The sequence below is a fragment of the Plecotus auritus genome, assembly GCF_963455305.1.
Source record: "Plecotus auritus genome assembly, chromosome: 2".
NCBI lineage: Eukaryota > Metazoa > Chordata > Mammalia > Chiroptera > Vespertilionidae > Plecotus > Plecotus auritus.
The window spans coordinates 25,010,102-25,032,955 of record NC_137771.1 but is presented as its reverse complement, the minus strand read 5'-3'; the positions used below and the strand labels follow the sequence as shown (position 1 = coordinate 25,032,955).

The window sequence follows — 22,854 nt, the reverse complement described above, 5'->3', positions numbered from 1 at the left end:
AGAGAGAGAGAGAGAGAGAGAGAGAGACAGAGAGAGAGAGAGAGAGAGAGGATTCCTCTGCCCCAAAGGGACTGAGCAGTCCTGGTGTGGCTTGGCAGGTCTGTGTGCACACCTCTGACCTTCCACCACCCAAAGACCAGCTCAACCCACAAGCACAACAAAGACCATCACCTCTTAAAAGAGCTCACATTGTACTTTATTGATGTGTTAGGGAGGCAAGGACTTTTCACTTAAAACATTAACATTACATGTGTCCCCCCCACACTGCGGGGAAGGGTGAGATGACTCCAAGTGCAGAGGAAGGGGGAGGGAGAGAAGGTAAGGGGCAGAGGGCTCTTGACCCCTGGCGGAGTGATGGGATAGGCAAACTGAGTGGACAGAGGTGGGTTATTAAGAAGCATCTTGCTTACTAACATGAAGCCTCATGCCCGAGAGCATGGATGAGGCCTCATTGGCTTAGAGGAGGGGCCCTTGGAGGGCAGGCACACGGTGCCCAACTAGCCAGCCAAGACTGGCACCCCAGGGACGGGGTGGAGGTGGGGGGCTGTGCACAGGGCCCCCAGCCCAGGCCTCTGCGCCCCCGGCCTCCCTCCCCGCCCTGAGAGAAAGGAGGGTTTGGGCTTTAGCCACGGACCGACGGCCGTTACCGGCAGCGTCTCCTTAAACTACTGAGATACAATGTGCATCAACAGGGTGATCACTTCTGATCCACTCAGGCAGACAGCGAGAGGTGCCGAGTGGGTCAGAACCAATCCTACAGTATCTTTTGTTTGTGGGTTGCCTTCCCTACTTTAATCCTCCCTCTTTCCAGCCTCCAGGGTGGGCCGTGGGGCTGAGAACGGGCTGCTCAACGGCCCGCAGTCCAGCTGGACAGCCCTGGGAGGTTTCCTATTCACTGAGATGCTGGGACTTGTAGGAGAGGATCTCGGCTGCCAGCTGCTGGGGGTCCAGGAGCTGTGGGAAGCGCCCCATCACGGCCTCCACCAGGCGTGGGGGGAAGACGCCACACAGCTTGGTATACACACTGGCTCGCTCCTTGGCCAGGCCGCCTGCCCTACCCCATGTGCTCCTATCAGCCCCTGAGCTGGGCACCTGGGGCTCCTGCAGGACTGGGGTGGGTTGGGGCAGCTGGTATGGCTCAGACCAGTACTCTCGAGGTGGAAAGGCAGCTAGTGGAGGTGCGTAGTCGGCAGGGACACTGAAGTGGCCAGCACCCACAGCCCGCCCGAAGGCTGGAGAGAAGGCAGGAGTGGCTGGGAGCTCAGCCCCATAGGGGTTGTAGCCAGCATAAGGGCTCCCTCCTCGACCCCCCCACAGTTCTGACATCTGGCTCTCCAGGGAGCCGATGCCTGAGTCCAGGCAGTCCTGAGAGGAGTACGGGAGGGAATCTAGGGTCTGTGGGAACCAGTCTGTGGGCCCAAAGCTGCTGCCACTGCCCCCACTGGGTGGGAGGCTCCTGCCTGTGGTCACTGGGACAAAGGTCTGGGTTAGACCCTCTCGGTGGGACCCTGGGGATGCCTGGGCTCCCAGTTTCTTCCCTTCCAGGCTACACTGCTTACGCTCTGGGGGCAGAGAGCCAGGCTGAGATGGAGAAGAAGGTCGCCGGCCACTTTTGTCCTTGCTGGGAGCCCTAGGGGGCGAGAGCAGGGCATTGGCACGGAGCTCATCTGCCACGGAGCGCTGGGGACGGCTCGGCCGCTCTGGATGGAAGAACCGGCACTTGATCCCGTAGGTGCATTTTCTTCCTGGAGAGAAGGAAGGAGGACTCTAAGCAGGGGATCTCTAGGACCAGGGGGGCACAAGAAACTGGGGTTTGGGTGGTCCCTATGAAGAAGAACTTAGGTGCAGGCCAACAGGTGAGAGGAAGGGGAAGGAGTGAGGAGCACCAGGGAGGGTGGAGCTGGGTCTCTTACCATAGGGGCATTGCTGCTTCCTGTGATCGGCTGTGAGTGGCTTCTTACGCAGGAAGTTGTCCAGGCTTGGCCCGTGACGGCCCAAGGGGTCATCGGGGGGCATGAACCTGCAGAAGAGGTGGAAGACATGAGGGGGACTTTCCCAGTGCTGGGAGGGGGCTGGACAGTGAGCCTCACCTGGAATGATAGGAGGGCAGCTCCTAAAACTGGGGCCCGTCCAGCAGGACATCCCTGGGCAACCCTCATGCTGGGCGCTCTCGGAGGCCAGAGGGCAGTGGGCAACCTGAAAATCTGAACCTAAGGCTGCGACCACTGGCCTCAGGTCAGAGATTCAGTGCTGGGAACCCGGAGGCTCTCTTGGAACCATCGACCACATCCTCGAATGAGGATTAAAAAAAAAATGCTATAGCCGTAGCCGGTTTGGCTCAGTGGATAGAGGATCAGCCTGAGGACTGAAGGGTCCCGGGTTCGATTCCGGTCAAGGGCTCAATCCCCAGTAGGAGGCAGGAAGCAGCTGATCAATGATTCTCTCATCATTGATGTTTCTACCTTTTTCTCTCTCTCTCCCCCGCTTCCTCTCTGAAATCAATAAAAAGGTTTAAAAAAAAAAATGCTACAGCTCTGCCCTCCCAATCAAAATGCCCCCGCCTCAGCCCTTCTTATGTGGTGCTGTGTCCATCTCCCCATCAAAGCTGCCTGGATCCCCCCAGCAGAGGCCCCTCCCTCTGGCGGGAACGTACTTGTCATTGACGAAGGAATACATGAGCAGCCGCTCTTCGATGAAGCGCTTCCACTCCTGCCGCTCGCCCTGGAGGTCCCGGTAGGTGTCGTTGGAAACTACCACCCCATCAGACTCGAAGGCCAGCTTCACGATGAAGCGGTCGTCATAGCACACCACTCGCTTGCCACCCACGCGCCGCGACGGTGTGAACACCAGGATCTTCTTCTTCTCCAGTTCCCGCAGGATGTGCTGGTCTGGGAGGGGCAGGTGTTCAGGTCAGAGCCCAGCCTAGACCCAGAACCCGGCCACTGGGCCCCCTAACCTCCTGGCAGCTAGCCCAGGAGCTCCAGGTATGGACGCGGCTCTGCTGAGGCCACTGTCACCCTCAGCCCCTCACCTGGGCCTTGCACACGGTTTGCCGCCTAAAAATCAAGCACATCTGAGAACAGGCCTGTAGGTCCGCTCAGCAAAGGCTCCAGAGCACAGAGCTGGGCCTTATCCTTCTCTCCTTCTGCCTATCAGCCTGTTCATGCCAGTGGGGCTCGGCTCTGGTGCTCACCCAGCCCGTCCCACAGGGGTCCATGAATGAGCCCCAGCGTGCGTGGAGATGTGTCCTGGCTCTGTCTCCTGCGTAGCCAGGACAAGAGCCCATTTGAAGGGGCTACTTTTCCTAGAGCAGGTGCCCCAGCCAGCCTTTCCCAGATTTCAAGACTTATAAGGGAAATAACTCGGGTTTTTCCTCTCAAAGGTTAGGTAGGGGCTCTTGTAAGAACAATGGTTAGCAGCTAGCATGTGTGAGCACTTACTATGTGCCAGGCACCCTTCTAAGTAAGCACTTACCATGCGTTAGCTCTCATGATCCTCACAACAACCCCGAGAGATTATCACCCCCCACCCGTCTCAGATGAGGAGCAAGTGGCTCTGAGCAAGGTTGCCAGAAGGGCCAGGGCCACGATTCCAGAGCCCACGGGCTCAGCCACCACACTATGCTGCCCTGGGGATGTGGAGAGAGCGCCCCACCATTAGAGGAGGGAAGTGCCCAGTGCTCAGAGGCAGAGGCTACAGTCACACACAAGGGGTCTGTTCTGGGGAGAAGCAGGCTCCCGGGGCGGCAAGCCCGCCCCCCTCCAGAGGTGTCACTCACCTGTGATGGGCACATCGGGCCGGGGCTGCTCCTTTCTCCAGGATGGCACAAACACTGTGATGTCTGTGTGGCCCCGCTCCAGAAACCAGTTCACGGCCAGCAGGATGCCCCGGCAGGAGAAGACCTCCTTGTTCCCATGGCTGCGGGGGAGCGGAGGGAGGTCAGCAGGGAGGTGGTCCCACTCCAGCCCCTGCCCTGGCTCAGCCCACCCCTTTCAGGCTGAGGCCCAAGCCTGCATTCCCTGCTGGTTCCCACAGCGCCCAGGATGACCAGACCTGGGACTTTCCCTGAGGTCCCATCTCCCAACAGTGAGGAAACACCCAGGAATCTGGCAACACTCACTCCTCATGTGGGGGAGGGTCAGGCTGCTTGCAACACACCTGGGGGTGGGGGAAAGGCGCTGGAGACTTCTGGTTCCTGCCCCACCCAGGGTGCTGGGACCAGGGGACACAGATGTACACAGGCAGACTGAGTCACCACCCTCCCACATCCAGGGGTGGGGGTGGGGAGGCACCCGCCCCTCGAACAGAAGAGAAACCAGATTGTTCTGGATTAAAGTTCAGTCCTGTACTAACCTCAGGGGCTGGGGCTGAGGAGGGTGAAGGGGAAGGAGCCACATCCCCACCTCCCGGGAGGGCAGGCAGCCACAGATGCGGGAGGCTGCCTCGGAGCCTTTCAGTTTGAAAGTGAAAGGACACACAGCTTTTCCTCTCAAGACCGCCAATTCCCCAAAGTGCCTAAATTGCCCTGTCTTCTCTTCCCCCCTCTCCGACGGGCTTGACCTGAGGTGCTGCTGGTTACTCTGGCTCAGTTTCTCTATCTGAAAAATGGGCCCAGTCAATGTATCAGGGGACAACGTTCCTGTTTGAGGCCAAAGACAGTCCAGCAAAGTGAAGGGTCTCGCTGGATTCTTGGGGGTGTTGCGGGGGGGGGGGGGGCTCCCAGGTAATACTGGGTGTGGTGGAAGGGCTCCGGACCAGGTCGGGGGCTGGAGGAGGCCAGCTGGGGCTCTCTCCCCAACACTGCTGGCCTCCCACTAATCCCTCAGTGAACAACTCAGACTCCTATTTAGCAAATAAAACAGAATAAACGTTACACAAAAGACTCAAGTCCATGGCCGACCACATCCTGTGGGTGGCTTTTGGTGATGGTGGGGTGATAGCTGGAGCCCCAAGAGAAGGTAGGGAGGCAGGGCAGCTGGGGGGGCACAGAAGCTATCTGGCGGTGGGGCCGGGACCCCCCGGGTCTGAAGGTCTCTGTAAACTGCCGGGGAGGCAAAGTCCGGCCTGAAGGCAGTGCTCATCCCCGCCAGGTGCATCCGCCAGCTGCTTATGGTAAGAGTTAACATTTACTAGCGCTCTGCGCCCGGCCCTGATCTATGAGCAAGCCTCTGCGGGAGGGTACTGCCATTAAAGGCTCCTTTCCCCGTTAGCCAGATGAGAAAACTGGGGTCCACAGAGGACAAGTGGTTGCAGCATCACACAACAGCAGTTGTGGGACAGAGATGCAACCCCAGAGCCTGTGCTCAGAAGCACCATGTCGATGCTCACACAGGTGCCAACCCTGGCGGCAGGGATGGAGGGGGATCAGCGGGTGGCCAGCTCCTATCGGAGGCCAGGCGCATCCCACACCTCCTTGCTCCATCCTTTCCCCAGCTAGCTTCAGTGAAGGAAACCAAGGCTCTGAGATTTCTAAGATGCCCTGGCTACTGGTAAGGGACAGAACCTGAACCCATGCCTGGAGCCACTGGATTGCGTTCCTGTCCCCGACAGCAAGATCTGAAGTTTATTAGGAGAAACAGCTCCCAGCACTAGCCAGTTTGGCTCAGTGGATAGAGCGTCGGCCTGTGGACTGAAGGGTCCTGGGTTTGATTCTGGTCAAGGGCACACATGCCTGGGTTGCGGGCTCAATACCTAGTTGGGGGGTGTACTGGAGGCAGCCAATCAATGATTCTCTCTCTTCACTGATGTTTCTATCTCCCTCTCCCTTCCTCTCTGAGATCAATACAAATATATTTCAAAAAAAGAAAAAGCTCCCAAACTTGAGTTAGTACCAAGTATTAGGAGGGAGGGGCAGGCTGGGGACAGGAAAAATGACGCATCTGGCACACTTCTCCTCCATCAGGTCCCATGTGAGGGGCCAGCACCTCCGAGAAGCCTTCCAGGACGGGTAATGCCCACTGCAGTGCGGGGACTAAAGCTGGCTGTCGGGAGGACTCCCAGACTGGGAGGGCAGTACCTGGAGCTCTGCTTCCCCCATCACCTTACTCCCTTCCCTGGGCCTTCTGCTCTGTCTTCCCAAGACTGCAGGGAAGTGATCATCCCTGGCTTGGCTTCCTCTCACAGGTATGCAGTCTACACGTGCACCCGCTTACCTCCTCCTATACACACGTGTGTACATGCATATGCCCCATCCTAGGCCAGTATCTTCAAGCCCTGGGACTTAATGGAATGCCAGGCCTTCCAGGTCAGCGTACTGCCTTTGTGCATCAAACACCTTGGCTGGGACAAGTCTGATCTCAGCCTGCCCCTCCCTCCTAACACTTGGTACACACTCAAGTCTGGGAGCTTTTTCTCCTAATAAACTTCAGATCTTGCTGTTGGGGACAGGAAGGCAATCCAGGGGCCCCAGACATGGGTTCAGGTTCTGTCTCTTACCTCTAGCCCTAGTCTTCAGAATGTCCCCTGGGCAGGTAGTCAGTCAGAACCTTACTCTTGGCAGAAGTAGAACATCACAGACAGCCCTCCCAGGCCCGGAGTGCCTCTGACAGCTACCTTCAGTCCCTCTCATTGCAATGGAGGAAGCTCTGTCGGCACAGGAAAACCAGATATCCTCCAACCCCCACCACAGTCCTGTTTGCCCAGAAGGTCAGGGCCCCTCAGCCTGGCTAACTAGACCCTGGTAAGAGACTCAGTGGCTCCCCACCCTAGGACAGAGGGCTGGGTCAAGCCAGGCTACCCAGGTGAAAAGATCTGCCAGGGCTGGGCCCAGCTAGAGAAAAATTCCCTTAGAAGGAAACAGAGGTGAATTTCCCCACGATTTGCATACGGTGTGGGCTGGCCCATCTGCCCTTGTGGGGGAGGGGGCAGCAGGGCAGGAACCCAGAAACAGCTAAGACAGGAAGTCTGAGGCTGGAATTCCCCTCCCGCTACAGCCTCAGCTCAGAAACCCCCATGGCTCTGCCCCTCCAGCCAGCTCCTCAAGCCACCCCTCCATAATCTGCCCCTCCTCCCTCCCAGGCCCCACCTTCTTCTGCCAGGATACAAACACACACAGCACATGGCTGCTCCGGGATCAGCACTCTGGCCCATGCTTCCAGAGGAAGGAGTCATAGACCTATCCAGCCACATGCTGATGGAGCCTGAGAGGGGACCTCTGACTTTCAAAGCACATGCTGTGACCAGCTGCCACTGGCATGTGGGAGCCAGCTTTACCCAAACTTCTACCCATTTCAGAGATGGGAAGACTGATCTAAAGATGGCTAAGCTGGGCCAGGACCAACCAGACAGCTGACTTGACTCAGCTGGGCATGGAGGCCTCAGGCAGTGCACCTGGGAGGTCCCTAAGAGCAGCCAGTAGCCCACCCATGTCTGAGGTCTCCCCGTCCACACCCATAGGTACTTTTCCTCATTGGAGGGACTGGAAGAAAGCACCGCCAGAGGCAACCCTGGCCCCAGCCCATCCCATTCCCTGTTAAAGCCTGTATGGGGAGGAATACTGGGGTTGAGTCCTGGCTCTGGCTGCAGGGAGTCCCCAGAGCCCAGTCCAGCCCAGGTGGCTCTAGCTGAATCAGAATGGACCCAAGTCACAGCTCACCTGAAGCCAAAGCCTCAGGTCACTGGCCCACAGGCCCTACAAAGAGCCAGAGCTCGAGATCACCCTTGGTCATAGCCACAAAGGCCTCAGGAGCTGGCCTGCTTCCATGAGAGCCCAGACCCTGAATAATCAACTGCTGCTGTTTCCTGAGCAGCTCCTCTCTCTAGGTACTGCAGGGACTCCTTCCAACCAGCACCTGGGGGCTGGCTTAGACCTGATTACAGAGGAGAAAGAAGGCTCAGCGAGCCTAAATGACTCCAGGCCCTTCTCGGAGTGAGCTGCAGCCGGTCTGACTCCTTCCTCAGTACGGCCTCAAGTCACAGGAGAGGAACTTAGACCGAGTGCTAGCCCTCAGGAAGGCAAAGAGCACAAGGTGAGCTCTGGAGACAGAGGAACCAAGTTCGAATCTGTGCTCCATTGCTCTCCAGTAGTGTGACCCCGAGCAGGTCTTTGAGCCTCTGTTCTCATCCCTAAAACATTCCTAGCAAATCCTCTTCCAAGAGGCCATGAGGATTATGGGAGCCTCCTGACACACAGTAGGGCCTCAATAAAGGGCTTTCCTTTCCTTTAGACTAGTATGTGAGAAGAAGTCAAACTCTTTCCTGAAGGCCCCTCTACCAGACATGCAGACACAGGGCCACCATTCCCAGCCTCGTCTCGGCCACAAAAGTGACACATACCTCATGGCCACATTGCTCCCGTCGATGACCACGGGCCTCAGGTCACTGCCCTCCTTCTCCTCCTCCAGGGATGAGGGCTCCAGGGTGGAAGCCTTGGGGGTGCCCCCACCCCGGGGGACCAGAGGAAGCTGAGGACTGGGGTCCGGCGAGGCCTGGCGCTCCCGCTCAGCGGTTGACCCATGCTTCACCAGCTCGCCCAGCACTGTGTTGGTGTCTGCGTGTACCCCCAGCTTCTGCAGGACGCTGTGGATTTCAGCGGAGGAGTAGCCCAGCTTCCGGAAGAAGTCCACCTTCATCTGCAGCTCGACAGCAGAGGCCTCCTCAGGGGGGGACTCCTTGGCTGACCTGGGGGTAACTTGGCAGCTGTGGCTGTCTTCAGGTTCCCACAGACTCATGGTGGGGGCGGGCTTCTGGGTGGGCCTCTCTCCGCCAGCCACTCACAGATCAGACTGGTGGAAGGCACCAGTCACAGCTCCTGGTAGGAAAACCACAAGGGTTAGGGATGGGGAATGGCTCTCTTCCACCCCCCTCCGGCCCCGCCCCACCCAACATCAGGAGGCAACACTTGGTGGCACTCTGCATACATCTGGTAATCCTCTCAAAGCTCCCCAGCTAGGGGTCATCATTCCCAAGGATGAAACTGAGCCACAGACATTAAGCACTTGTTCAAGGTCATCCGGCTGGTAGGCTGGTGTCGCAAGTATTTGAACTTAGACAGTCTGACTCCACCTCCTACCCCAAGCTCAGCCCCACACCAACCCAAGGGACCCAGATGTCCTGGGAGGCCTTAGAAGACCTTGCCGCGCCCCCACAGCTGCGGGGCGGGGCGCTCGGATGGAAACCCAGGGTTGGAACTGAGCTGGGGGGTGAGGGTAGGGGGCAGGGGCTTCCCCGCTGAGGCCTTCGCCCCCGCCCGCCTGCCGCACGCTCGGAGCCAGGCCCAAGAGGCGCAGAGCCCGTGGCCGAACTCACTGGCTGGGGGAGAACTTTCCAGGGAGACCCACCGGCAAGAAAAGTTGCTGGAAAACTCTGGCTGGCTGCCGGGCTCGGAGGCTGTCCCGGCCCCGAGCCTAGGCTTCCCGCTCGGGAGCTTGGCCTCCCTTCCCCCAGATTCCCCCAACTTGGGCTAAGTTGGAGGTGGTCCTGAGAACCCTCGAGGCAGGAGGGGACCAGCCCCACGTGCCTCCCCGTCCGGTTGGTTCAGGGGAACCCTTCCCGCCCCCTCCCCTGTCCGCGCCCCGCGCCCCGCACCCCGCGCCCCGCGCCCCGGCCCCACCGCGTACAACTCACCCCGCCGTGTACCTAGGGCGGCCGGCGGCGTCTCCATGGGTCCGAGTCCCAGGGGCGAGGCCAGTGGCGCCTTTATACGGCCAGTGGGCGGGCAGGTTGAGTTAAGGTCCCAGACGCGGAAGCCCTGTAGGCGAAGAGCTAGTCGGCCACCGCCCCTTCCTGCTCCGCCCCGCGCCGCCCCGCCTCGCCCCGCCCCCGCCCCCGCCCCCGGCTCCGCCGCTGCGGCCGCGCGCTCCCCGCCCGGCCGGGAATCGGGGCTGGGGGCGTCGAGACACGCCCATTCCGCGAGCCTCCTGGCCCCTGCGGCGAGGAGACGGAGAGGGCGGGAGTGCACGGCCCGCGCGCGGAAGGTGAGCGCAGGCTGAGGCAGGTACGCGCACCAAGTCAGAGAAGAAGGACAGGTGCAGCCACGTACACTCAGACGCCTGGCAAGTATGGCCCCCAGCTGATGAAGGTGCAGTCAGGGACGCACGGAGTGACTCAGGCACAGAGTTTGCTCCACGCACCATTGGAGGTAGATTCATGGTGATAAAGACAGGAGCACTCAACAGGTACGCCGTGAGGAGCAGGCACGCAGAGGCGGGGCCACACTCAGGGCCAGGCACGCGCTTTCTGAAATAGGGACCGCACCAGGAGAGAAAGGCAGGCGCAACTAGCAGTTCCACGGTGACGAGGGGGAGAAGCCGGCAGCGGAGGTGCACTGACCCCAGTCATCTTGTGAATGTTCACAGAATGCTGTCTCACACTCAGCTCCGAACTGAGGCCACCCCGGCCTCCAGAGGATGCTTCTAGGTTCCCAGGTCAGCCAGTCTTGATCCCACAGGGAGCACAGCACTTTATAGTATCTACCCTGGGGCTTAGCTGAGGGAGACAGCGGTTATCATGCCCCTTTTACCCTAGAGAAATTCAGAAAAGGCTTCATGTCCTGGCTGGAAAGACGGAACCGGGACCGAGAGCTCCCATGCCAGGGCAGCAGAGGCCATCTTTGCCACTTTTGAAACCACCTAGGGCAGAGGGGAGACTCTTCTGGTGGAGTAAGGCCTGGAACCTGCCTCCGTGTGTGTGTGTGTGTGTGTGTGTGTGTGTGTGTGTGTGTGTGTGAACAAAGGGAATACGGAACCCACAAGCTAGAGGACCAGTCCATGGCAGTGCCACCAGCTCACTTTGCAGATGGGGAAACTGAGTCCCAGGGAGCCAAGTACTCAATAGTGAGTTTCCTGTGTGAGCCAATACTTTACTTATATTTTCTCTGCCTTATCGTAGGGATGTGTCCTGTAAGGTTACATGTTATTAGTGTTGTAACCAAAAATTGTTTATTGTAAAAGACACCATGTACTCTATACATGTGCAACTTAAAGGGAAATAATAATAAAATATCCACATACCTATCACCTAACTTAAAAAACAGACCTGTGCCAGTACCTTTGAGACCCACCGTGTGCCTCCATTACAACCTTGTACCCTCATCTTGAACAGCCACTTTCCTGAATTTTGTTCTAATTGTGCTAATAATTTCTTTGATGTTTAAAGTTTTATCATCTTTGTATGAATCCCTAAATAATATATTGTTTAGTTTTGCTTTTTTTAACTTTGTGCAAGTGGAATCATTCTACATGATTATGTGACTACATTTTTTTTTTACTTACTGATTTTAGAGAGAAGAAGGGAGAGAGAGATTTTTTGTTCCACTTATTTATGTACTCATTGGCTGAATCTTGTATGTGCCCTGATTGGGGATCCATCCCGAAATATTGGCATATCTGGATGACACTCTAAGCAACTGACCTACCTGGCCAGAGCAGCATTGTTTTTTATATTTATTATTGCATAATATTCGATTGTGGAATATACCACTGATTATTTATCCATTATTGTGTTATTAGTTGCTGTTTATAGGACTTTTTTTTTTTTACTGTTACAAAGAGCATGCCTATTTTAATGCAGTTTTAGGGTTGAAGGAATGGACTCTCAGAGATTCAGAAAGGCAAAATCACTGGCCAGGTCCTGGAGATGGCAGAGCTGAAAATCTCACAGCTCTCTCCACAGCATCCCTCTCCACATTGTTCCCGGAGGCCACAGACCACCCTAGGGAGGGATCATGCATTTCTAGTTCTGTCCTGAAGCTGTTCCCGTCCTCTGGGCCCCCCCCCCCCACCCGACACTGCAACCTCATCACATGCTCACAGCCACTCCCACTGAGCACTGTATGCTGCATCCCTCGAATTCCCAACAGTTCCTTTTAGAGCTGAGAAAAGCTTAGCGATGCTAGGCATTTATTCATTGTAGTAACTAGCTTTAAGATAGGAATAATAGTAAGTAACGAGTTCAGGTTAATCATCATAATGATAAGTCAAGAATGCCACAGCGATAATGCCTCCCATGTATAAAGCACTTACCAGGCGGCGGGCACTGTGCCAGCACCTTGCAGACACTTCCGTGCCTTTGCATCTGCTTCTTCCCCAGCCCAGGAGGGTTCCCCTTCCCCTCACCCCACTGCTGCCAGGCCAGTTCCATTCATCTTGTTGATGATGTCACCTCCTCTGGGAGGCCTGCCCAGACTCCTTAGATGCTGAGTTGCTTCCTCATCTGTGCTCCCCCCACCCTCCCTGTCCCTACGTGCTGGATTGTGATTGCCTGCTTGGGATCTCCTCTGGGGCCAGGACTGGACTGGGACTCCACCCATGCTCCCGGGCTCCGTGCTGCCCAGCACTGTGCCAGAGGGAGCAGCAGGACGGGGGTGGGGGGGGGGGGCCGATGAGTCACGCAGCTTGTGCCCTCCCGAAGTGAGTGAAGTCTAGCTCTCTTCCGGCTCATAAAGGCTGCTCTTCGCTGAGAAGCCCACTCTCTTCTGCAGAACCTAGGGCTGCTCCACGGGACCCTCTTCCATGGAACCCCTGCTCCATTTACAGCTGGATTTTGCAAACCTTGGCCCCAGTGCCCAGGAGCCCTCAGGATCTCATGGTGCCCTGCCACACCCCCCTCTGCCTCTTGCATGCATGATGCAGTGGCTGGGCTTGCCAACTTCCTTCCTGGAACTTTCCTGCTTTCCTGACACCTGCCTGCACCTGGACAGCCTGGGTGAGATCTGCAGAGCTCCAGGACTGGCCACCCCTGAGTAGGGTTGGGAGGGGAGGCTGGAGAGGGCAAGGTCCCAGGAATTAATTACCTTGGCCTTTGGTAGCTCCACCGGGCAGTTCAGACTGGGGTGGATGAAGGAACTAGGTCACCTCTGTGGGAAGGGTAGGCAGGCTGCTCCCAACCCTTGGCAGAGTGACTGCAGAGGTTAAATTCAACAAGTCCTGAGAATGGGGAAAGGGCCAGGCTCCTCTCAGGTTTTGAGGCTCCTGGTGTATTTATAAAAGACTTGTCACGGGCATGTGCCTTGACTGGGAATCTAACCATGACCTCCTGGTTCATAGGGCGACACTCAACCACTGAGCCACACCGGCCGGGCCTATTTCTAGTTTTGACATTGTGGCACTGTGGTGTGAGGTAACATGAAGGGAAACTGAAACTGAGAAGTATTTGGGAACAGTGTGTACTATCTGGCGGGGTGGCTCAGTTGGATAAAACATTGTTCTGTACACCAAAAGGTTGCAGGTTCGATTCCCACCCAGGGCACATACCTAGGTTGTGGGTTCAATCCCCAGTCAGGACGCATTGGGTGGGGGGACAACCAGTCTATGTTTCTTCCTCACCTTCCTCTCTCAAATCAATGAAAACACCCTCGGGTGGGATTAAAAAAAAAAAAAAAAAAAGACGTCGCAATAGAGATAAAAAAAATCAAGGTCTATGTTTTAAACTGCAGTTGAACAAATTGAGTCTTTTCATCACATATTCAACTGCAATGCAATATATTTGGACTATTGACAAGGTAATTGGTGGATTTGTTTTTAAATATGTTACCTCCTTGGGGAAATGGCTGGTTCTAGGGCAGGGGCAGGGGACAGGTGAGCCAGGAAGGACTGTGGTACCAGAGTTGGGAAGTGCTCAAAACACAGAAAGATGGGGGAGCGTCAGAGGGACCTAGGAGCCAAAAGCTTCCAATGGCCAAAGCAACAACAGGGAGAGCAATAAAAAAAAACAACAGAGGATTAGCATAAAGTACATGTCTGTGAGTCCATACTGGTAAAAATAAATGATTGACTAAAGAACAAAGTGGTCTAGAAGAGACAGATCTTCCACACAGTCTATGTAGATTCTCCCTCCCCCGGCTTAATTAGCCCCTCGTCTCATAGTAACTTTACAGTGGAGAAAGCGGACAGACACCACCTTGACCAAACGATCAAGGTTAACATCAGCAGCAGTAAGTTAAACGGATGTCATGTGCCCCCAACAGTATGTGATAAAGAGGGCACTTCCCTTCCCTCGTATTCTTCCCCCCAAACCCACAACCCCAGAGGAAAACATCAGACAAACCCCAGTTGAAGGACATTCTAGAAAATACTTGACCAGGACTCTCAAAACTGAAAGGGGCGTGAAAAGCATGGAGAGACAGAAATCACAGGCCAGAGGATGGGAGACCCGCCGACCGGAAGCAATATGGTTTCCTGGGTTGGGTCCTGGATCAGAGAGCATTGATGGAAAAGCTGGCTCAACTCAAATGCCATCTGGACTTTAGTTGACAGAGATGTGCCAGTTCTGTTTTTATTTCTAGTTTATCTACTTTTAATTGATTTTAGAGAGGAAGCAAGAGGGAGAGACAGAAACATCAATGATGAGGAGGAGCATTGATCAGCTGCCTCCTGCACGCCCTCTACCCCCAACCTGGGCATGTGCCCTGACCAGAAATCTGACCGTGACCTCTTGGTTCACAGGTCGACACTCAACCGTTGGGCCACACCGCCAGACCTATTTCTAGTTTTGACAATGTGGCACCATGGTGTGAGGTAACATGAAGGGAAACTGAAACTGAGAGAGAAGTATTTGGGAACAGTGTGTACTATCTCTGCAGCCTCAGTGTAAATCTATAGTTAATTCCAAAATTTAAAAGTTTATTTAAAAATGTAATTCCACAGGCCTTGCAGGTAGTATGTTTTGGTAAGAGGGCCAGATGTCTTTGTTCATTTCTATTGGTACATAGAAATGACTAAGTAGAATCATTTGGAGATAGTGTCCAAAGTCTAAACTTGGGGACGTTTTGTCTGTGGGGCTCTGCCCAGCTGGCCCCCGTGCTCCCCTCCCCTATTTCAGTTCAGCTCCCCCTGCTCCCTCTTTTCTGGACCTTGAATGCTCACATTGTGCACTGTTAGGGTGGGGAAGCCCCAAACCTGTGTTTTATTTGCCGGGGAGACTGAAAGAGGGAGAGGAACTTGTCCCTGGCCACTTGGCAAGTTAATTTAGTCAAGGCTGAGAATGGGACCAGCAGGCTTTCTCCACCCAAGCATTCCTGGCCCTGCTTGCCACAGACATGGGGACCAGATGCACACAGGTGCTCAGAGCGCTGGTGCCTGACTGTCTGATCTGAGAAAGGCGCTTCCTAACAAGGGGAATGGTAGCTCTCAGCTGTCAGTTGGGGAGCGTGGTTGCAGTGAAGTTTTCCCTTTGGCTTCACTGTGCACCCCCCTGTGGAGAGCAGCTACAGTGTGTGGACAGGTTCAAGCCTCGGACTAATGAGAGGGCACAGTCCTCTCATGGCCAAGTGCAAGTCCCAGCTTGGAGGGCAGAGCCCTCCCAGCACAATTATAGCCAACAGCTATAGTTGTAAGCTGGAACCTATGGTCCGAACACGTGGCCCCACGTGCCTGAGCGATGTGGGCTTGATAGAGTTCAGGTGCATGTAATTGAGTAGGATTGAAACCCATGAGAATGTTGTAAACATCTTGACCACGCCCTTACTTTGCCTCGTGACATCTGGCTATAAAATAAAGACATGGCTTGTAGTCCGCGGCGCTGTCGCTAGCTCTCCATCAGAGAGGACAGCGTCCCATCGAGACCCAGCTTTCATTCTCTTGTCTGTCTTTTCTCAATCCTTCACCGCCCCCACTCAGGTTCACCCTTGGCCATGCTGGCACAGCAACCCCCCCACCCCCCACCCCCCACCCCCCACCCCCCTACTATCCAGTGAATCCCACCTGGTTTGGAAGATCCAGGAAGAGGTGGGATCTGAAGGAAGGCAAAAGGGTGAGGCTGCCTGCTCCCTGTCCCCTGCTCCTCCCACCGCCCCGCCCCCCACTCCAGAGCCACTGCGGGAGAAGGGCTCAGAGGGAATGCTGTGAAGCCCTGAGAGTGTGCAGAGGCGTTGGGTCCCAGCCTTGAGGTTGAACACGTCCCGATTTGTACTGGGGGACACAGCTTCAGTGATTTACTGGGAGCTGCTGGAGAGGCCATGGCTTTTCCTGGGGCCGAGAGACTGGGTCAGGGCTGAGGTGGCCCTGCTGCTCCACGTGCTGGGGTGGACATTCTTGCCCTCTGGCCCGGGAGGGGCTTGTTCCTGTCCTTGGGCCCCACTTCTGCCTCCTCACTGTGTTCCCATCTGAACTGTAATGGTCTAAGCATCACCGTCCCCCCACCTGGCTGGTTCCTTAAAGACACATCCCTGGACAGGACCTGGCACAGGTGCTTGGTGAGTCAAGGCACGAGTGAGCCTGCGTGGTTCCAGGTATGTTCTGCGGTGACATCTCTGTTGCATCCCCTTTTCCAAGTCCAGCTCATGGAGGACTCGCATATGAAAAGGGCAGTCACGGGCCTAAGAACTCGGGAGCTCGAGATCTACCTGCAGTCTCCAACTGAGCCATCGGTGGAGTCAGGTGGGAGTGGAGAGCTAAAAGCCGGACACGGCCCTAGCTGGTTTGGCTTAGTGGATGGAGCGTCGGCCTGCGGACTGAAGGGTCCCGGGTTCAATTCTGGTCAAGGGCACATGCTCGGGTTGTGGGCTCAATCCCCAGTAGGGGCCGTGCAGGAGGCAGCCGATCGATAATTCTCTTTTGTCAATGATGTTTCTATCTCTCCCTCTTCCTTCCTCTCTGAAATCAATTTAAAAAATAAGCCAGACATGGATGAACTAGGCCAGGGCTAACCACAGTCAGGAGCTTGCTGCCTGCTGGGCTGAGTCAGCTCATGTGGGCAGGGTGGCCACCCACAGATGGGGTTGTCATCGTGACCAGCTCACAAGATCCTGGAAGTCACTACTCTGCAGCTCACATGCTGGTCAGAAGTCCTGACAGGCTGTTGGAGCTATCGCTGGCTAATATACATGCCATAGGAAACTTGTTGTGTCTACAGCACCCTTTGCCTGATTCCCCCTTCGTAATAGTCCTGGGAATTTCCCAGCCTTGTGATCTGGTCAGAAGTGACTCCATTCTAAGGATGTGACCTTACTGGCTTAAGCAAATGAGAATATCGAATTTTCCCAGCTGTAGTAATTGGTTGGAAAAAGGCACATGACCCCCGTCAGGCCAATCTGAGTCTCAATTCTGGGTCCTTCCTTTCTTCTTGTTCTTTTTTTTTTTTTTTTTTTTTTTTTAATAAGAGAACATTTACTAGTATGTATAAGATTACAGAGGTAGAAGAAGCAATGTGTAGAAGAAATGAGCTTAGGAAGAAGTTATAGAGGCAGAGGAAGGGCCCTAGGAGCTTGGGAGTGAGGAAGGTAAGGGTAACACGCCTAAGGGGGACAAGGGGGGAGGGAAAGGGGAAAGGAAAGGGAAAGGCGAAGGCATGCTCCCAGGGGGAGGGTGGAGATTGTAGGGGAGGTCCCAGGGAGAGATCGTAATAGAATATTCAGCAGCTTTCCATGTGTGTCCTTTCAGGGTCTAGGTCTCCACGGAATGGTTGTGCCCGGGCAGGAGTCATTATTCAGTGCAGCTGGTCCTGAGGGCAGCCATGGGGTCGCTGGTCTGGTTTGATTACTTTTCTGGGCCTAGAGCTGAAATACAGCTGAGGCCTAAATGTTATCCTTAGGGAGGAAAGGTCAGGGGGTCCAAACTGTATGACCAGGGATATGCTAGGGGAGAAAAGGTCACCCTAGGGTGAGATCCTACCATATAATTGTCCTTTGCTAGTCACCCAGGGCTTTCCTCCCTGGGGACCTTCGGTACCTGGGCACCATCCTTTGCTTTGCTCATGGCTGTCTAACTGCCGACCACAGAAGGATGTGAGGAAATGAATTATTTGGCACATTAATGCTAAGGGTGTTCATTGATAACACACTTTTTGGAGAATATTAGGGTCATAGCTATGAAAAATTTAAATGTGTATAGTTTTCAACCCAGAAATTGTACTTCTAGAAATGTATGTTTACAGAAACACTAATATAGACACATAGCTATACCAAGAATATTCATGTAGCATAGCTTAACATTGCCAAAAAAATATTTTTAAGTAAAAACAATGTGCTCAATGGTTGAGCATTGACCTATGAATCAGGTGGTCATGGTTCAATTCCCAGTCGGGGCACATGCCTGGGTTTTGGACTCAGTCCCCACTAGGGGATATGCCAAAGGGTAGCTGATTGATGATTCTCTCTCATCATTTTCTCTCCCTTCCTCTCTGAAATCAATAAAAATATATATAAAAAAATAAAACCAATGTAAACATCTATCAGTGTGATATTTGACAATGGTTACATAAATGATATGCTCATTTATTTACACAGAAATACCGGGCCACTAAAAGAATGTGATTACTCCTTATCTACCCACTTGGAATTCTATTGTTAACTAAAAACAATAAATGGCAGAGTGTATAATATCATCCCAGCTTTTTTTAAAAATGTGTGTGTGTGTTTTTTTAATTGATTTTAGAGAGGGAGGGAGGGAGAGGGAGAACAGAGAGAGAGAGAGAAAGAGAGAGAGAGAAACATCGATGTAAGAGGAACACAGATTGGTTGCCTCCAGCACACACCTGACCAAACCTGGGAACAGGAATCGAACTAGCAACCTTCTGGTGCCTGGGATGATGCCCAACCAACCTAGTCACATGGGCCATGGCCCCACTTTTGTTTTAAGTCCCGGTTGATGCGTGTATATATTTATAGAGCTATATGTTGGCATAGCATTGTTTAAAAGGCTAAAAGGCAGGAAAAGGTAGTGGGGATGTGTGAAGTTGTTGCTTTTATGCGGTTTTCTAAGTTTTTCAAACGTTCTATGTGAATACGTGTTAATCTTTTAGTTGTACCTGAGAACCATAGAAAAGATTTTGCCTATACGATCAAACTAAACTGCAAGCCCATCTTATTAATACTGAATTATGGTACAAAGGAAACAAAAATGAGAGTATGTGAAGATTTTAAAACAGAAGTATCACTTTTTGTTTCCACTGAAAATTTTCAGTCAAATCAGGTAGAGATCTGTTCGGGTAGTAAAAGAAGTTAGGAACATTCCAGGACAAGCGGCACAGGGAAACTAAGACAGGTAAGCAGCGGTTTGCAGCTACCTAGTAAATCCTATCTTCCCTAAACCAAGAACACTTAAGAGTAAACACTTAAGATTCCCCTCCCCAACCAGAGGGTAAAGAGCTTAAATCACCCTGCTGAGGGAGACAGGTAGCAGAAATCCAGTTGGTGCCATTTGCCAGCCACACCCATGAACAGATAGATGAAGACTTCCCCTTGAGCAAAGCAGCCCAGCCAAGGCTCTCCTGTTGCTTCTTCGATGCCCTTCCCGTTTCCCTGTCCTCCGTGTGTTTTGCTGTGGTCAATAACTTCTTGCTTGCTTTTCTACACTTGGTCTCTTGATCAAAATCCTTCTTTCAAGAAGACAAGAACCGAGGTCTGGACTGTGGCCCCGGCGGGGACATGGTGGGTGTGCTGAGCATTGGGGTGAACCTGGAGGCCCTTTCCCAGGCCATCAGCACCATCCAGGCGTGCGGTCCCATGTGAGCAGGGTGCTCGACTGCCTGAAGGATGGCGTGTGCAGCAAGGGGACGCTGGAGGGCTGGGAGAAGGCCTTCATCGCACACATCCAGGACAGCTGGCACTTGGTCAACCGGGACCTCAAGTAGCTGGACATCTGAGCAATTTGCTAGGTAAGCTGTCTGAGAACCGTCCTCTAAAACAGCGGCCTGTTGAGCCTGGATCCTGGGCAGGACAAACTCCTCTCTGCAGCCAGCTCCTTCAAGCGTACACATGGTCCAACAAGTCGCAGTGCCATGCAGGTCTGGCATCTGGGCTTCTGCATCAACAGTCATTGAAACGTCCTGCTACCCAGATGGGAGTGTCTGCGAAACGCCGACGGAAGGTGCAGCCCACCGCTCTCGTCCTGCCGCCTCAGTATGTTGAGGATGTGATCAGCCGCGTTGATGGGATGTTTCCTGAAGTGTCCATCCCGTTCTCAAGACACATTGGAACGTCAGCGATGCTTCTGGTGACCTTGGGCAAAGTGTTGAACGTGATCGTCATCCTGCGGAGCCTGTTCATCGACCGAACGATAGTAAAGGGGTACCACGAAAACATCCACGCAGAAGACGGCAAGCTGGATACAGTCCAAAGCCAACTCCAAGTGTTCCAGAAGGTGACAGACCGTGCCAGCACTGCCCTGCTCTACTACCAGCTGCCCCAGATGCCGGACGTCATGGTCCGGTCCTTCATGACCTGGCTGAGAAGTTACATAAAGCTGTTCCAGGCCCCGTGCCAGCACGGCCTCCCCACCACGTGGAGGGACTTCCGGACCCTCGAAGCCTTCCACGACACCTCCTCGGTCTTTTCTTTGAACTAACTGGGAAGCAAGCTCTCTGTTTCTTGCCAATCACAAATGAGAAAAGCAAGGAGTGCCAGGAGCTTCAGGAGGCCGCCTTGTGACACAGCATAGGAGGCAGAGTCAAGAGACTGAAAGAACATAGGGCCTTGGTCATAGCTGCTGGATCAAGCCTTGTCTGAAACTACTCCCAGTTCTAGACTTTTTCTAAGTTCATAAAATCTGTCACTCACAACCAAAAATATCCTTTATAATGGTAGCAATACTTACTAAATAATTATTAAGCATATCATAATTACCTAAATACAGCTTAGGGGATAAAATCTTGCAAAATATGAGGTCTGTGGGAATGGTTTGGAAAGACTAAAACAGACTCTTAGTGATGAAAGGTCAGCAAATTGTTGATCTAGTTCAAGTTTTACTGTTTGGCACATGGTAAAACTAAGGCTCAAAAGGTCATGAGATTTACTTGAGGTTTTATAGCTGCTCAGTGGGGCCTCTTGACTCGGCCCATTAATTCTCCATGTTGAATGATACAAATAGGAATGCTTGAATGCCTATGCCTTCCTTGTGAAATCACTGCATGTTTTCCTCTCTTATCTGTTTTTTCAAGAGGCAGAGAAAGAACGGCAATAATCCTCTCATTTTGCAAATAGGAAGGCAGAGTCCAAAGAGGCTTCAAGATTTGCCGAAAGTCCCACAGAAAGGCGGTGGTAGAGCTGGTTCCCGAGGCCAGCAGTCCTGAATGTCACTTCGGGTTCAGCCCCCTCTAGCTCGCCCCTTGTGCTAGCCACTTGTGCCTCCATTAGGGAAGGAGTAACGATTAGGACCGAGATCTGGCTGAGTGTTTAAAGAGGACTTTGAGTTGTAGAGGCCAAGAAAGTGATTGTGGTCCTTGGCTGATGGGTCCTTTGCTCCAACCTTAGGGAAACCAAGGTTAGGAAGCTCAGAGAACACTGAGGATATTTCTGTTGCCAGAGCCTCCAAAAGAGAGGCCAACCTAGAGAGATGGGGGCTGTATGCATTGGATTCTGGCTTCACAATCCATGTGACCTCAGCTCTGACACCTCCCCTCCCCTGTCCAAAGCCTTCCGTGGTTCCTCCACCTTCTCAGTAGCCACAGGGTTAATTTGTGCTGCTGAACAGGGGTGCACTGCATGATGGGGATTATGATCTGAATGGTACCCCCTGGAGTTGTGCAGTTGACAGCTTGCACAGCCAACCATACACAGTGAGCCCAGGTTGCATTTCTCAACATGTTTGGACACTCCGATTGCTTCCACAGCAATGAGTGACCTTACAACCCTTTTTGTGAATACGAACATAATTTCATCATTTTTGTAAGATGAAGATTATCTTGAGAAAATTTAAGTCTGACCCCAGAGATTGTATTAAAAGTTTATATTTAATAAGATTTACCATTTTTGAAGGCTACTTTTGACCCTTTCCTATTTCATAAATGGTGCCTACTGTTTAATAGAATTTAAGTAATTTTTTGAGGGAAATCAAGATTTATGGACAAATAAATGAAAAATATTTCATCAGGCTTGTTTTGGGAACTGAATGTATGCTGAAATTATCATTATAGATTGAAATTTAACTGCATGCTATGAATTAGAAAAGTAGATATACTTGCTTTCAATGCTTGGGAGTTTAGAATTTTTGCATCTTATGCTCCATTTTTTTGTGATTTACCTTGTTATTTTGAAAACAAATTTTGTGCTTTGTTTCTAGACAAAGAGGTAAGAGAGAAGATATCATCTCTTCAAATAACCCATTTCAAGTATGAATAGCTGTTATTTCCAAAAGATGAAAAGCTAAAATGACTATATTTTCTCTTTCTAGTGTAGGTTTTGAAGTACTAGAGACATCTTAATGTTCTACATAAGGTGTTTTGTTTTTTTTTGAACAGGTGATACATTAACAATGTACTAGTAAAATATTCAAAAAGTACAGGTGTGTTTATAACAGAACCAACATCTTTTTTCAGCGGTCCTTAAAATGATTCTGCTCTCCAGGAACAACAGCAGTTAGCCACTTCTTATGTATCTTGCCGATAGAATCCATGCTGTTGCAAGCAAATATTTGCACATATAGATTCTGCTTTGTTGCTCTTTATTTCTATACAAACGAGTCTCTCTACACTACCAACTGCACCTTGCCTTTCTCCATTTGTAATAACCCTTTGAGACAATTCCAGTCAGTATGCGTTACATGGCCTCATTACTGAAAAACATTCAGCTGAAAATTATTCCTTTGTAAGGATTACTTAGGCCATTGTTGACTGATGGACATTTAGGCTGTTTCTGATCTTTAGCTATTACAAACAATAGTGCAGTGTAGACCCTGGACTACTCACCACTTTGCAATTGTGCAAACATAAAGTAGGGTAAACTCGTCTTGCTGGGTCAAAGGGTGTATTCGTTTGCTAGGACTACTGTCACATAGTACCAAAAACTGGGTGGTTAAGCAACAGAAATTTATTATTTCACAGTTCTGGAGGCCAGAAGTCCAAGATCAAGGTGTGGGCAGGGTTGGTTGCTTCTGAGAGCAGTGAGGGAGAATCTGTTCCACCTATGGTTTCTGGTGGTTTTGTTGGCAATGTTTGGTGTTCTTGGCTTGTAGACACATCACCCCATCTCTGCCTTGATAGTCA

At 52.7% G+C, this 22,854-nt stretch overlaps 1 protein-coding gene and 1 pseudogene across 3 annotated transcripts; one reads left to right on the top strand and one right to left on the bottom strand.

Annotated features, from left to right (window-relative positions):
- Positions 1 to 175: 175 nt before the first annotated feature.
- Positions 176 to 9,708, bottom strand: ZC3H12A (zinc finger CCCH-type containing 12A). Of its 2 annotated transcripts, none has more exons than XM_080655621.1 (6): positions 9,577 to 9,614; positions 8,275 to 8,749; positions 3,779 to 3,918; positions 2,654 to 2,888; positions 1,914 to 2,020; positions 176 to 1,745 (listed from the first exon to the last, which is right to left on the bottom strand). In XM_080655621.1, the coding sequence occupies exons 2-6, from the start codon at positions 8,667 to 8,669 to the stop codon at positions 889 to 891; spliced, it is 1,734 nt and encodes a 577-aa protein (XP_080511747.1). In that variant the 5' UTR covers positions 8,670 to 8,749; positions 9,577 to 9,614; the 3' UTR covers positions 176 to 888. The 2 variants fall into 2 exon arrangements, with proteins under 2 accessions (XP_080511747.1, XP_080511746.1); XM_080655620.1 differs by having other exon boundaries at positions 177 to 1,745; positions 9,565 to 9,708.
- A 9,592-nt stretch (positions 9,709 to 19,300) lies between these two features.
- Positions 19,301 to 20,219, top strand: LOC308242695 (mediator of RNA polymerase II transcription subunit 27-like; annotated as a pseudogene). Its single transcript has one exon. The product of its transcript is annotated as a mediator of RNA polymerase II transcription subunit 27-like (transcript).
- Positions 20,220 to 22,854: the final 2,635 nt, after the last annotated feature.